Genomic DNA, 16,598 nt, shown 5'->3' on the forward strand with positions numbered 1-16,598 from the left:
CAGGACACAGGCTAAGCAGCCAACAAATTTTTCAAAGCAGAGTATTTGAAAACGATTTTTCCTCCTCTCAAGTCTGAGTTCAAGGTTCAGTGGTTTTCCAAAACATGCTGTATTCCCACCAATAACAACACTAAACAGAACAAAAACTAGAAATACATAAAATAAACTAGAACCAGATTTTTCAAAATCCTAACACAGAGACCAGTAGGGAAGGACAGACAGAAAGCAGCTCCAAAACCATCTAGAAATGAAATTGCAGAGTTTACTAAAATATTTCCTTTTGGTGACTAAAATCTACCCTGCTTCTTTTGATCTGGTGTATTTTGCTCTGTAGAGTATCCCATTGCTTAACAAGTTTGTTCCCTGGCCACAACTCTTGCTATCGTTTCCCAGCAAATCACTTCCAAAAGATGAGTAATGATCTTTCCAAATAACTACAATAATTATTAAAATTAAGAAGAAATATTAGAAGTCAATTTGATATTTCTGTACAGATGCCTGTTAATTTTTGATGTGGAATTGGCTAGAAACAAATAGTCTTTTCTTAAATTTTAAGCACTGCTGCTTCTTGACCGTAACCATTTTCTTGAGGAGAAATGAGATGCGGTAAACCTTGGAGCAGCAGCTTTCATTTCAAAGTAAAAAAAGGAGAAGGAGTTGGTTCATTACTAGTCCAGAGTCTTTGAAAAACACCAGGAAAATGTGTATCTTGTGTAAGAGCTGGGGGGGGGGGGGAGTAATCTCTAAATCCACAGCTGGTGGAATCAGGAGAATCTGACAAGTGATAATTTAAAAACTGCGTATGTAATTGTGTAATTAATATTTTATTTATTCAGTACAACTAAGTGTCACCTACATACCAATCTTTTTCTCATTTTCTGCAAAATCTAACAGGCAAGTGGATGAGAAAGTAATTTTTAAAGTACAGTTGTATATAATATATTCAAGCTCTGTTATTCACACCTTCATGTTTGGGGATCCAAAAGGCATTTTAATGCCAGTATCTCAAGCAAAATAAAGCAGCTCAAAAAAAAAAATTTAAAAAAATTCAAATGATCAATAGTGGGAATTCATACTAAATTCTAAGATAAAGTTACGCAGACCTCCCTCAGGATGCAGAACTGTTCACTGCAATCCTAGCAGTAGGACTGGCTCTACTGAGACCTCGTATCTTAACAATATTAATTGCAGCAATACCACCTCCAGCTTATCTACATCATACCACAGTGCTAGACATAATAGCATTCATAGCCTACATGGGGAGTGGCAAGTAAACAAAAAAAACAATCAAAGCATCTTTTTAATTCTTAAAAGTTACACGGCCTGTTTTTACTTAAAAATAATTTAAAAATAATTTACACAAGTAATTAAAGTTGAATGAAAAATTCAATGATGTTTCATCATAAATAAGGGTTGCAGTGGGTTTGAAAATGAACATCTTTCCAGTTCGCGCTTAAAAAGAAGATGGGTGTCCCAGTGATGGATCCCCTAAGCAAATTATGTTCTTTTGTAAGTTAGTGTACTGGCCAGGATATGTTCTGGGTTACTCTGGAGTCTCCGCCTTCCTGTCTTCAGATCAATTTGGCCCATGCAGCTAAATTACCAACAGTTACTCTAACATGCTGCTCTTAGGCAGTTTTTGATGCGTGGTTGTCCATATCACTTGGGATACACATATAACAATCTCTACTTATCAGACAGGTTCAGTATGTTGCAGATAAAGACTGAACATGTTATCTGCAGTGATGCTTGCCCTGAATACGCTTACTAAGCATCGCACACTATCCAGCCCTATTAACTCCTCAGCTACATGACTATTGAAAAAATTGTTAGGAATGTTAAGAGGACAACTTTCAGTGAATTAGTGACAGAAGTCACAAGCTACTTTCTATCACTTAAAAGTGTGACGGGATGGAAGACCTTGATGAGCTCTCCCTCAAACAAACAAGAGGATTTCCTGGGAAAGGAGGTTACGTACCCTCCAGCCAGGGCAGCAATCAGCACCCAGACTGAATGAAGTCTAGGGGGTAGGCATCAGGAAGAAAACAGAAAACCTTCTGTACTGCACGGCTCTTCAGGCAGTACTGCAGGGCAGAATTTTCTCATTATACATCACTCTTCACATATAACAGGGTCACTAAATGCATTCTTATAATAAAAATTTATATGATATACTAAAAATAAAAAACTGTTCAAAGAGCAAGTGTTTATCTAGATGACCACAAACAAAATAGCTGTATTTCTCTATTCTGAATACTTCTAAAATCTAAATATTCACATGACCCTATTAATTTATTTTGATGATTTTGACTTCCAAAGTCATGGGATTCTCCATATGGAAACAGACTCCTATTACTGTACTGCCATTACAAAGATCTGGCATATTAAAATGGTTATACCTACAGCACAATTACTCAATTTTTGTAATTACACCTTTTGAAATGGAGATTATAAATATTTTCCCCAGGAAAAAACAAGACAAGACAGAACAAAACCAGCCCTATACAGTTAGCGTTTTCCAGCAATGTATTCTAATAAACAGTAGGACATCTCTATGCACATTTCTAGCATACATGCCGACAAAGTTGTTAAAAAGACCTCCTTTAAAGATATGTTAAACAGCAGAAGATGGCCATTAAAGGTCTTACCATTGGTGCATATCAATTAACTTTGAAAAATGTATTAGGGATAAGCAATTCTAGGAATTTTAGAGAGGCAAGCAATATTTGTAGTAGTTCAGAAAGAATACCGTTGCAATCTAGATAAGTAAGCATATGTTAAAATAAGGAAAACATTAAATGTCTTTACTGGAAGATATGCTGGTAGACAGCCATTACGCAAGTGTCCAGACCCTATTCCGCCAAAGACCATCTAACCTTCTCTTGAAATGAGACCCGGTGTGATGCCAGAAGCAAAGACTCTGAAAGGTCTTAAAGTTTATTACAATCTAAAATGTTTAAACTTCGTACAATAGATAGAAGCATTCCTCCTTGTAAAAAAAACCCAAACAACAAAACAAACAAAAACCAAACAACCAAAAAAAACCAAAACACCAATCTAAGAACCTTGGCCTGCTACATGGGAAAGAGTAAAAACAAAATTCCTTCTTAATATGCAGTGAATCTGAGCTCTAAATCAGTAAACGAACTGCAGAAACATATTGCTCTACATCTATGCTACATATCCAGCACATTACACCACCTTCTTAACTCTGTTATCCACATCGCTTCTGATTTTAATACGACACACACCTCCATCTCTACTGAGCACTATATAAAGAGGGGAAAACACTGCAGACTGCTCCCAGCAACACTATGCTTCTTGAAGATTTCACTACTGACCCAGCGGTTCCCCAGCAGTGACAGTGAAACCGACAACTGTTGTTAGCAATGCAGGAGGTGCTCTGCACAAATCTTCGAGCAGCAGTCAAGCAATGCCTTCTGAGACACTGAACATACTCATTTACATTAAGTTCTCATTTGGGCAGATGTTCTTTACCTCTGAAGCAGTGCACACACACGCAAGTTGAAACTTTGAAGATCCTGACTGCATTAACTGATGGTGGCAACTCTTTCTGGTGTCTAGTGTCAACTTATTTTAGAAAGCATTGCAGCACTTTGACATTCACTCTTCCCAGTTCAAACTATTGATGCCAAACCTGGTTGCACTCAGTTCATCAATAGCTTTCTTCATTGCACTGGGCCACAAGCATGATTAATATAGCTTGTAAGCAGCCTGAATGAAATTCATTTATCAGTTGTCTGGGTTTAAATATTCCTGGCCACAGTACAGGGAAATTTGCACTGGAAGGGAGCGTGCGCAGAAATTCAGTTGGCATGTGTGGGAGCAGCTTCCTTGCGGAGGCGTGTGCTGATGGGACTCGACTTGTGCAGGTGAATGGCACAGATGCCTGGGTCTGTCTGCTGCTCCAGAGCACACACTGCAACTCCTGAATTTATATAGTGCTCAAAGGAAAAGCAATTATGGAAAGCTCCTTAAGAAAGCAGCTTTTGCAAACCCTCTAAATACCTGACAATGACATAAACCCAATTATTTAGCACAACCCTAGTCTGTCACAATGACACCCAGTGTGTACCAGTATGAATAGCACAAAGGCAAAAAAATCTCATCTTGTGCGTCTCATGGAATTTAAGGGCTCCCCATTATTTTACTTGAAGCAAATTCACCCACATTATATACACACACATGCACTCCCAAGTTCAGGAACACTTACTCTGCAAGTATTAGATAAATCAGTCTGCTTTCTAGCAGTTTCTTGCACACACAGTAAGACCAGAAATTTGAAATGCATTATCCATTATTTTCTTTCTCTTCCTCTCTTAAATATCATGAAAGAGCTGAGTCCAGAATATACTTAAAATTCAATACATATACAAGTTGGGGAATATGTTTCCGCTCATCATTACTCTGTCACTGAGAGTTAGATGGATACATGGCCTACACAAGAACAGAAGAGAACAAATGCTTAAAGATGATATCTTTCTTTATATAAGACAACACTTGAATGTCACTATTATTTGATGCAATGTTGTGGTTTTTTTAAACCTTGGAGGGAGAAAATGCACGTGTTGCAAGGTCCCTCGGAACAGGACTGTCTCCTACCATGTAGGAAGCCAGGCAGAAAGGGACCTGGATCATTCCAGGGGCCTCTCAATGATTCTGCAATGCAAACCGTAATATAGTTTTACTGCCCAGGTTACAGAGTTATCCAATCCTTCCCAGTTCCTTCAGAGAAGAAATAAACAGGCTAATGCAGCTTCATTGTCCATTGCTCTGTATTTTTGGATCACTGCTTAGAAAGTGAGTAACGTAGTAGCCAATGTATAGCATTATTCACACAACCTACCTTTATTATGCACAGAAAGTTTCTTGGAAATGTATTCTAAATCTGATAAGAAAAATCCTCATTAAGAATCATTTGCTTGTTTAATTTTCACTTATTGAGCTTTAATGTACCATAAAAGTAAGTAATAACAACAATGTCTTAAATAAGTATTGCCTGTCTTGCACTCATTAATGTTTTAGAAGAATACAAAACTGCCTCTAGATACAGGAAGCTGCTGGAAAATAAAAACTAACCAATCATATACGCTGAGAGCTTTAAAGAATTTTTTGTTGAACACGGAGTTCAACAAAAATGTATTCTGTTCACTGTACACATGACACCAGTGGGAATAAGAGCCAGTTCAAGTTCTAAGTTACCATTACTTGGGTAATAGTTTCAAGCTGCAAGGCACAGCTGTATGGGCCCAGCCAGACAGGCTATCACAGCAATGCTTTGATAGCATGGGGCCCTTAAGTGTCAGGATATAGAAAAGGCAGCAGTTGTTGGCTGTGAAAACAGTCTGATACAAACCAGATGGGGACTTACTTGATGGGCAACACAAAGGAAAACAATTGGCTCATTCAACAAAGTCAGGCCACTGCCCCAGAGAACTAACAGAAGACAATAACAGTCAACCAGAGCTGATGCAAACAAGAAACAGCCATGTGGTTATGGTTTACGGAATTGTTTCTCCTTAGACTAAACATAAAGTTTTGATTTCTAATTCTTATATTCATTAATTTCAGCCTCATTTACAAGCCCCCTCTTCCTCCAAAGTCTTCCGTGTAATCCATTTATGTAGCACCAGCCTTCACACACCTACTTAAACAAGAAGAAAATTATATGACAAAGGCAGCTATATTAATCTAATGTTTCCTGAAGAATGCCAAGACCACAGACAGCTTTCTGAACCGTGTCAGAACATTACAGATCCGCAGCACACAGCGTGTTATCAGACACATTTGCACGCATATGGCAGTATATTTACTGATTCTTTTTGATTTGAAATGCATAAAGCCCAGTAGGTCACATACTGGGTTACCGGAGTACAGATGTCTTCCGGTTTTGTGAAGAGTTCTTTTGGTTTCTTACTTAACTTTTTTCAAAAGAAAACTTCAGATCAATTATGTTACCACATAACAGCTTTGTTTGGCAGGCTAAAGTTAAAAATCTATTAGAATAGCCATTACCAAACTTTTTTTGAAGCAATCAAAAATTTTAAAATTGGCTATTTCAGCCATAACTCAAAAAATCCCCAACCCATGCATTTTTAGAAGCTTGTAGAAGATTATGGTCCAAAATCTTAATTGCTCTTGCTGTTTTATTACAGGAAATATAAAAGTGACATGTGCAAAGGTATTTTGATTACGAATTACTTACAGAGATTGCACAATAAGTCAGACCTCTAAGGGCCTTCTGCAATTTCACTCTCAGACTCAAAACATCTGAACTTCAAAATATTCCCTCTGGCAGGCTCTGTACTGCAGTGCTCCACGTAAGCGTGAATGGTTGGATGGCACACTCTGAAAGACAGACACATGCTCAGATACCCAAGCAAGTATGTCTACAAAATACAGATGTCCTGGATGCCTTATGAAATCACATTGTCCCGGGACCCATCAGCTTTAGCACACCACCACACATCCCTGGAGCTTCACTGCTTCTGGAGACTGCTTGATGGCTAGTTCACGGATTTTTGAGCTACTAGTGTCGCATGATGTAAACATCTCCTTAATACATGATTCAGACCTACGATGGGTACACATGAAGTCTACTCTTCTTTATACGCGCTTCACTTTCCATGCGGACTTGCAAAAAGCACCTGGACTGAAGAACTGAATGTATGGCTCTCATTTAACAGCCCACACTGGATAGACAGAACAAGGGAGTTTGTCCTTAAAGAAAAAGACCTACTGAATTAATGAAGTATACAGTCAGGCCCTAATTGTCACCTTAAGTGGTTCTAGCTTTTAGCTGCTTGGGTACTCAAGCAAAAAAAAAAAAAGACTAAAAAAAAAAAAAGATTCAAAACAACCACCACATATTGTAGGTAGAAAAGTATGGTTTTTACTGCAGTTTCCTGCCATAAGCACAGAGCCAACACTCCAGCAAAGCCGTTGTGTGCTGTGCTTTGTCTAAGCTAAAACATCTCTCCAGCTTATTTCCAAACGTGCAGCCAAATTCTTGAAACCTCTGACAAAGGGGTGGGCTGTCACATTGTAGCAGAGAAGATTTTGCCTGCAGTGCTGCTGCTATTATTAATTTTTCATGTCATATATATCAAGATCAGAACACATTTCTTACATACAGCTGAAATTTTGTATTCTCTTCATTAGGCCATGTCTAGAAGATTACAAATCTTAGGAACAGAACAGCCTTTATCAAGGCTTAACCTCAGAGATACCGGCTGTTGTAGCCTTGCCTTTAAAAGCAAATGAGAGAGGAGCAAAAATTTCTTTAAATCCCAGGTCTGTCTGTAGAGGAAAGCCCCAAATGCTCTTGTAAAAACGGTTTTGGACATCGTTCAGCAGAGAATGCCTCCACAAAGGACGGCATGTAAAGGCCAGCTGGAGCAGGGGGAGGCACGACTGCCCAGCCTCCCTTAAAGTAAAGACTCCAACAGGAAACTGCTTCCCCTTTCTTTTCTCTTGTTTTTTTTTTAAATCAGGAAGGAAGCTTCATCTTCAGAAACAAGCATTGCCTGTGTAATCTCCCTGCTTGCCTGTCTCCAGGAGTGGGTCCAATTACTGAAATAAGCTACGTGCACTTTTAAGAAGATAATCGTGTATTTATATTATAACTCAAACTGGTAAATATTTCCCATTTATAATTTTGATTTATGTAACAGGGCACGATAGCAGCTGTTAAGTAAATAAAACAATTGTCTCAAAATCTGTAATTATGGTTTTACGATTATAAAAACAAACAAACAAAAAAACCCAGAAACTAAGCAACTGCCAGCAAATTCCATGCTTTTTACTTCTACTGGTCTGACAAGGACAGAAACTGCATCTGTTATACTGTCTTTAAACAAACATAGCTCTGCCCAAGTCTTGCAATATGTACAGTGCATAAAACAAGGCCACAATAGGCAACCCTGAGATTATTACTTTATTCTAACACCCCGAGTTTGGATGGAGGTGTGCTGGTCAACCACATTAATTCTAAGCTGCTTTGATTGCATAGTTTGGAGCCAAAACATAAACGTAATTCTACGAGACCCAGAAAATGTGAGATACACATTTTCATTGTTCAAATATGGTTGATGAATTATTACTTTGTACTGAAACTACATGCCTATCTGACATTAAAAGAAAGAGTTAATGAATGTCAAAGTTGTATCATGCACAGAAAGAGTTAACTCCCTGCAGACAAAGCACTGGGGGAAATAAAAAAGTGCATTTTACAGAACTGCTACATATTTTGTGTCACACTCAACAACTTTCACTCAGGTTGTTTAGAACTGTGCTTAAAAACAGTTCTTCCTGCTTTAAAAGCAAAATACAAGTTTTAGATAGAGAAGAATGGTAACAGAGATACAAAGGTTCTAAATCTAAATTAAGTTTTTCTAGGTGTAGGGTTTTTTTTCCTGAATGACAGCATACATGATAAAAAATAGAACACAGTAGTCCACAGTCAAAATTTAACCCATCTCCATCATTTACTACTGTTGCTTGCAAATGCAGTCACCAAAAGCACATTTGCAACTGGTATTTCAAAGATGAGGAATTGTTGTATTTTACTTTCAAAACTAGTTTTATGGAAGATGAAAAGTGTTTTAACCAAGTTTTGCATTTGCACGTCTTACTCAACACTATTACAAAACGCAGTCCCGTATGCAACCCCCGCAGTGAGCAACAGGTCACACACGACAACTTTAATCTTCATTCACCAGTCCTTACCCTATTTTTAAGAAGAAAGCTACTTTGGCAGACCGCATTTCTCAAAATCAGCATGTTATCAGAGAGGTGCATTACCATTATTTATATAGCATTCTTCATTTGGAAGACATCCTAGATAACATTTACTCCACGCTGTTGCCTTACTTGAAAGTTTCCTGAGCTCCTAGTCTTAAGAAATTAATCACATGGGCACTGGAAACATATATTTATATTTAATTATAGGCAGTCTCTGTAACACTGTATTGAGAAGCTGGTGCTGGAAAAACCTGGCATCTCTTTAGTACATAAAGTAGAAGGTCTCTTTACTCCTAAAGTATCTAGAAAAATAAGCAAATAAAATACTTAGGTAACTACACTGTTCAACACTGAAAACTGCTGGTAAGTCAAGCCCTCTCACAATATAATTAGCAGTTAAATTAAAAAAATAACATTACAGTTTGACTGTGGACACCAATCATCTAAATATCTGTCTTCATTGGCTACTTCGATTTTATTAATAACTTTACCGCTATGCCTCACCTCTGCTAGCAGTGCAAAAATTTACAAAGCGTTAAAAAAGTTTAATAGCTGAGAATGACAGCTCTTGTAAATCACCCATCCCCTTTACAAAAGAGGTTTTGGGGTCTGACAGTCAGAGTCTATGGATTATTCATCACTCGCATTAAACTACCTCCACTCAGCATATATGCTCCTGTCCGTAGTAATTCCTCTTCTACTCAGCCACTCCCCACACAAACAGCTGTCTCCTTCCAATTTTTATGTAGTGCTTTAAAAAGCTGAATTGAACTCTTAACAACAGGTAAAGCTGAAGGGAGTCCAGCTGCCTCTGCCCAAGGATAACCAAAACCAACAAAGTGGGGAAAGCAGAAGCTGTTTGTGTTGCTTTCACACATGCACAAGCCACTGAATTATAAAGGCAACACTTGCCTTCCCTGCCAACCAGAAAAATGAAACAAACGCAGCACATACTGAAGACAGAAAGCCTACATTTCTCCTATCACAGTGCTATATACGTTTCTCCAAGTTGAAATATGTGTTTGTAATACTCCTTGTCTTCACCTGTCACCATACAGTATCCATGCAGTATGTTGCCAGCACCCAAACGCATCAAGACCTCCTGGTCTGATACTGATGCCTTTTATAAAGAACCACAACTTTTACACCAAAAAAGAAATGTTAGAGAAGAGGCCTACTTAAATGACTGTTAATCCAAGAAACGATGATCATCCTAAAAGATCCTATAGCGCATCTGCCAACTGAACTAACACAGAGTCGGTAGCAGGTCTACCTAAGACAGCTGGAACGGTTCCTGATTCCAGCTTAGCTGGCATTGATATACCAGGCTGAAAACAATAGTGACTGAGAAATGGAAATACATTGTATTCAGGAAATTGTCTTTGCAAGCTGCAATCTCTGGCAGAGGCTGTAGCATACTCCTGGAGGCAGTAACTCCAACTAAATGGTCTGCTGAATAAGAAAAAGATAAAGCTATTTCTTACAACACAGCTTGTTATAATGACACACTGACACACAACGTTTAGAACAACTAGGAATCTCAATAAATATACATTTGCCATCACTACTAATGAACAGGCATGCAAATTAAAGTAGTGCAAGACCATAAAAATCTAAGGCCTCTTTACAACATTATGACGGAAGATGATGTGTAAAGGGACTTCAGACTCAATTATATGTATATAAATGAGTAGCAAGTTCAGGAGAGACTGTTCTGATCATTTTCCATGACCTACCACAACACACAGGCCACAGAACAGCTAAGCACACTTACTTTCTAGATGCACATCAGTTCTTTCTTATTAAACCATGGGCTCAGAGTTGTGGAACCACTAATTTCTGAGTAACACCTCCCTCCAGAGAAGAGCTAACTGGAAACAGCCCTGGGGCTGATGTAAGCATTAAGTACGTGGGGAGTCTCTGTCCTTAGGTGGCTTGCCCAAGCCTATTAATTTTTTGTGTGTGTCCCCCATTTATATAAGCAGTATTTGCATGAAAGGGTAAAGCAGGTCAGCCTAGTCAGCTTGCTGCCATCTGCTTTTATTCAGAGTTACTCAAGATCAGTGCCAGTGGGATCAGTGCCCATTCAGGGGGTTTATTGTGTGTGTTTATTTTTTGCTCTTTACAATGAAGGCAACAGCAATTACTTTAAGTTTGTAAAAGTGCATACAAATCATAATACACAATACAAAGCTGCTTCAGTCAGATCCTAGCACGTTTACGAATCCTACAGAGGCTGTGAGAAAGACTGCTTTGGCACAACAATTTTGATAGACTGGTGAACAGCGTGTTAGAATCCAGGAGATATGAGACTGTATTCAATACTTGCTATCAAGATCATTCCCTACTTGCAATGCACAACGACTCCAGCTGATTCACCACCACATGAGAATCTTACACAAAAGAAAAAGCATCACATTCTAGCTTGGTCCCTAGACAGGCTGACAATAGGTAGATTTATACAACTGGAAACTGGAACTGGTGAAAGATCAAAGATAGACTGCCAAAGTGGAAACAGCAATTTGGGGCTCTCAGCCAGTATTTATAACTCGTAAGAGTGGATATGTCGCAGTAAGACTTACTCTCCTCCTAAAGAAAATTCCACTTAGAATATGCCTGGACACTGGAGACACAAGCTACAAAAAAACCCACAACCCCCAAACCAACCAAACCCTCCCTCCCCCTGCCCCAAACCTGCAAAAAGGAAAAAATGGGTAAACATGGAGAAATATGGAGAGTAGGCAGGCTCTACAGAAGGATCTGGATCAATGGGCCAAGGCCAATTGTGTGAGGTTCAGCAAGGCCAAGTGCCTGTCACTTGGGTCACAACAACCCCATGCAAGCCTATCCCTACAGGCTTTGGGCAGAGTGGCTGGAGAGCTGCCTGGTGGAAAAGGACCTTGGGGTGTTGGCCAACAGCCAACTGAATATGAGTCAGAAGTATGTCCAGGTGGCCAAGAAGGCCAACAGCATCCTGGCCTGTATCAGAAACAGTGTGGCCAGCAGGACTAGGGAAGTGATTGTCCCCCTGTACTTGGCACTGGTGAGGCCCCACCTCCAAGTACTGTGTCCATTTTGGGTCCCTCACAACAAAGACGACATTGAGGTGCTGGAGTGAGTCCAAAGAAGGGCAACGGAGCTGGCGAACGGTCTCAGTAACAAGTCTTCGAGGAACAGCTGAGGGAGCTGGGGTTGTTTAGCCTAGAGAAAAGGAGGCTGAGGGGAGACCTTATTGCTCCTGACTACCTGAAAGGAGGTTGTAGTGAGGTGGGGGTCGGTCTTTTCTCCCAAGTAACAGGTGATAGGACAAAAGGAAATGGCCTCAAATTGTGCCAGGGGAGGTTTAGACTGGATATTAGGAAAAACTGCTTCACCAAAAGGGTTGTCAAGCATTGGAACAGGCTGCCCAGGGAAGTGGTGGAGTCACCATCCCCGGAAGAATTTAAGAGACATGTAGAAATGGCGCTTAGAATCACAGAATGGGGACATGGTTTAGTGGTGGAGTTGGCAGTGTTAGGTTTATGGTTGGACTCAATGATCATAAGGGTCTTTTCCAACCTAAATTATTCTATGATTCTATGAAATCTGCATTGCAGGGATGAAGCAGTGGTGCCACATGCAGCTTAGCAGAACTGCCTGGCAGTCTGGACTGCTTCGGTTCTGGCAGGTAGTAACAACTGTTTGAAAAGCAAATGCAATTATGAATCTAAATTTTTAAAATAAATACTAATTAAACTTAGAAGTAAACCCCTTTACATTATTAAGATATACTTAAGAACAGAAGTTCCTCAGAAGCCTCTGGTGTCTGTGTGATAGGTCTGTGTAGGCACCAAAGGAAGACTAAAACGGGAAGTTTTCTGCCTTTGCATACGCCTCCCACAGCAAAAGCCTTAGCACAAGGTCAGAGAGATGTCTTGACAATACTTACAGCAATGACAGAGCACTGTATCTCTCTGTGCCATTTAAGGAGACACGCAGTAAGAGGAGAACTAACTCTCGACCTCTTAGAAGTCGAACAAAATTGCCAATTGAAAAAAACCTAATGCACGTTGATCTGTAAAAAAAGGGCCAGGCAATACATGTTGTGGAACTGGACTCCAGAGGAGAATGACTTCTACCCGAGCACGCCAGTTAGTAGGAAATCCTCAGACTGCGAGGCGATATGAGCTGACTTGGTACAGTTTTCTTTAAGTATAAACTGGGGTTTTTTTTGGTTTTTCATTTCTTCATCTGATTGCTTGGATTTCAATAAATTTAGATGCCTCAAAAAATGAAACTGCATTCTAGTAGTCTAAAAAACATACCAGGGAGATTTCTGCTTCACCTGCTATAAGTTCCTGTTGTTAATGTCTTTTGCACAAATGACTGGGGAGAAATGACAGGTCTAGGAGACCAGAGGATGATTTCTCAGAAACAGATCTCTTGAGAATGGGTGCAAGGATGTGCGGAGTCACATGAAACCCACGGGGCTGGGTGCTTGGTTTCCCAGGACCCTAACTTGAAGCAGACCACCACACCCACCACAGAAGGACATCATTGTCTACAATAACAGTTCTACACAAGACTTTGCCTTAAGCTGTTAAAAATCAAACTTCTGTTTTAACATTTTGTCTGAAAAATAACTGAAGTAACTCAGTGAGAAAAGCAGCAACCATAGATATAAACGGCACTTCTCCACAGATAAATAATATCTACAAAAGCCAAGAAATTCAAAACTCCTGTTCCGAATGTATGGTAACACAGTTAAATGTTGACTTGCAGTAATTCAAACTAGACACTCTCAAGTGTGGCTACTGCGGATTTTATGCAGGGATAATATGCAAAATGCATTATTACAGAGACGCATGATTTCTAATACATGGGCTGTCATGTAACTGCTATGGTCACATGTGCAGAAAAAGCAAACAAAAAAATCTTTGAGAACTGGTTTTATAAACTACTTGCAGTACCTCAAAGCTAATGACCACTTACAGAAAGGACAGAGTTTCTGTGGGAAATGCAGCTTTGGATTTCCTGACTTGCCCGAATGTAAAATATATTAACTGAATTATGTCAATGAGCCATCTGATAGCACAGGGAGGTAACTGTATAGGAAAACCAGACTCAAAATAGACCAGAAATAAGGGTTCTAAAGAAAAAATGAAAAACTTACATAAACCTCTAACAGGACATTTACTTGAAAATGCTATAATTACAGCTAATTGATATCATTAGTAAAATTTCCAAGGTCTTTTCTTAGAAATTAGTCAAATTCAAGGACCAATGTAGGCTACGCAAACTATTCCTACCTCTCAGGCTGTGGTGGTATTGTCTACAGTGTGAAAGAATAGCTCCGTTTTGCTTCACTAGCTGCTGTTTTCAGGGTGGTATGGACAGTCATTAGCAGAAGCCTTTAGTAAAATTCAGTCCAAAAAAAGAAACGGCAGGATATTAAGGAGAAAGTAAACTTTCAGTAGGATAGTTGTTAGGAGTTTAACCAAACCAGTTCCAAGAAAGAAATAAAGACTCTTAGCCTGCCTCGTGCCACAATAGTTTAAAGAAAAAAATAAACCAAAATCTAACTCAGAGCAATGGCTGGCTGAAGGAGAGAGGCAAAAAAGTACTCAGTTATATCCATATTTTCAATATTACAGTTTTTAATACAGCATAATGTCAACGTTAACACAGAACTAGCTCATTTTCGATACCGAGCAGGGACTCTGAAAGCTTTATTTTTTATACAGATTGTTTTCAGGGCTTCTTGCCTTCTTATTCATTTATTGCACAGATCATCTCCTCCCACAAGCAGTTGTGCAATCTCTCTGCGTCAACAAAGTCAATTGCTTAGTGTCCCAATATTACTTTGCCATGTACTTATGGATGCCCAAATATAATTCACTAGCTGGAGATAGAAAGGAATTACTCCCATGAAGTTGTGCTCTTTAGGTCATACTTTGTGAGTCTGTGCTGCAGAAAAATAATTAAGAAAAATAATAATACATCTACCTCTTGATTCTGAGCTGCTTATATTAAAGTTTAAAAACGCTCTGCAGTCAAGCATTGCCACCTATTCTTTCATTTTAATTCAAAAATTCTGAATCATGTTAGTGTAAGCCTGAAAATGCTTGTATTCTGGAAATGCGTGCATTCACCAACCACAACAATTATTATCATATTAAATTTATGAAGATATATGAAAGAATGGTACAAAGATTAAAGGGTATTATAAAGCCAAAAATATATATGCATGTGTATTATATACTACAAATATATGTTTTCAAACCACTGTCTCCACTATGTCTAGAGAAGGCACACTTTTCAATTAATATTACATTCAGGCTTTATTTTCAGTTGTAAGTTTCAGAAGACATTACCCTTTCAGGCATGATATTGTAACAGCCCTACTGAACTTCAACTTTCATCAGAAGACATCAATCAACTTTCTTTCAGTAAAAACACATGTTCACTGTAGACCACAAAATTTTTTTCAACAACAAAAGAAAGCTCTATCATATATATATTTATGACCATAGACAAAAGATGAATGAAATCTTGTCATGTATTTATCAATTAAATAAAAAAGGCTTCTTTTACATCCACCTCCAAGTCCAAAAGAATTTCCCTTTTCTACCAACATCCTGAATTCACACTTCATGTTAGGGCTCCAGATGTTCTAAGTTCTAATAGCAATACAACTACTTATCCTTTAAACTCAGAAAAAAATACCTAAATGGTCCTGCCTCTGAAATGCTTCTCCATTTTCAGGCAAGTACTCGTTGTCCCTTGCTATCTCAGTAAAGGCAATCGTTTGACAAAGTTTTTATAAAATGGGTGCTTTGAACTTATGGTTACAGATGTGCTTAATTTTAAAATGTTGGATTTCCTTAAACACATGTATACTTATCATGTTGCAAGTTTTCATTTTTCTTTCAAATGATTCTGGATTACCCTCAACTTTGTGATTGATTAAGTTTGCTGTGGTGAAGCTTACAGAGACAAGACCTTCTGGTTGAAACTGACAGACAGTTGTTTCCATTTGCAAATCCTCTAGATTTTTATTGGCTCATTAAATATGTACACTTTGAATGAGATGTAAATTATCCTGGTATATAAATTATAATTCTTTTTTTTCCCCCTCTCAAAGAAAATTGACTACTGCCATCTCGTGGTCAAACATTTTCCTCTGACACACAGACACGGTTGAACTGTGCCCAAACCTTGTATTACAGTATGGGTAATTTTCTTTTTTTTAAACATAAATATTCCAGAAAACACAAGATTTGATAAAAAACATTTTACTCCATTTCCAGCCCTCTCTAACACCTCACTCAATCACAGAGGCTGGAAGTGCTGTCTTGTTAACACTTTGAGAAAAAGTTGTGGTGTAAAAGCATGAAGTACAGTGTTAAGAGTATCCCCTCTCTCTGCCTTCTCTCTGATGCTTAGTATGAAGTGTTGGGGAAGAAGATGAAGAAGAAAAGAAAAATTCCTACAACCACTATTAAGGAAAACCGCTTTTAAACTCGGGAATGAGTTGATCCTGCAAGGCACACAATTTCCTTTTTGGCAATTTAGAAGTCGTACTCAACTTATTGGAAATTCACTTTCCTTAGGCAATCTGGATTTTCTGAACACCAGAGGAAAAAATACTGTTCTTCCTACTAGAAAAAAATCATTGCAGTATTTTCCACCAATGTTAAATAAAGAGTTAACCCCCATTTTTAAATAAATTTAGTCTTTACCACCTTAAAAACACATGTTGATAAATGTCCCTACAATAAAGCATATACCTGCACTGTGGTGTGCCACTTCAGTTCTGTAAGCTTTTCCACTAATTGTCCATAGAAGTTAAGTTT

The 16,598-nt window shown here is 38.6% G+C and overlaps 1 protein-coding gene across 14 annotated transcripts in view; it reads right to left on the reverse strand.

Moving 5' to 3' along the window:
- KIAA0586 (KIAA0586 ortholog) overlaps window positions 1-16,598 on the reverse strand; it is a 76,320-nt gene that overhangs the window by 7,321 nt on the left and 52,401 nt on the right. For 8 of the 14 annotated variants that reach the window (XM_054201418.1, XM_054201412.1, XM_054201411.1 and 5 more), the window contains one exon: window positions 4,587-4,680. The exons of 4 other annotated variants lie outside the window; for them this stretch is intronic. In XM_054201418.1, coding sequence (XP_054057393.1) covers window positions 4,587-4,680 — 94 coding nt within the window. Of the gene's footprint in view, window positions 1-4,586; window positions 4,681-6,166; window positions 6,370-14,107; window positions 14,710-16,598 lie in introns of those variants that run through there. 2 more of the 14 variants (XM_054201413.1, XM_054201414.1) reach the window with 2 other exon arrangements.

This window comes from Rissa tridactyla, chromosome 4 (genome assembly GCF_028500815.1).
Source record: "Rissa tridactyla isolate bRisTri1 chromosome 4, bRisTri1.patW.cur.20221130, whole genome shotgun sequence".
Lineage (NCBI taxonomy): Eukaryota > Metazoa > Chordata > Aves > Charadriiformes > Laridae > Rissa > Rissa tridactyla.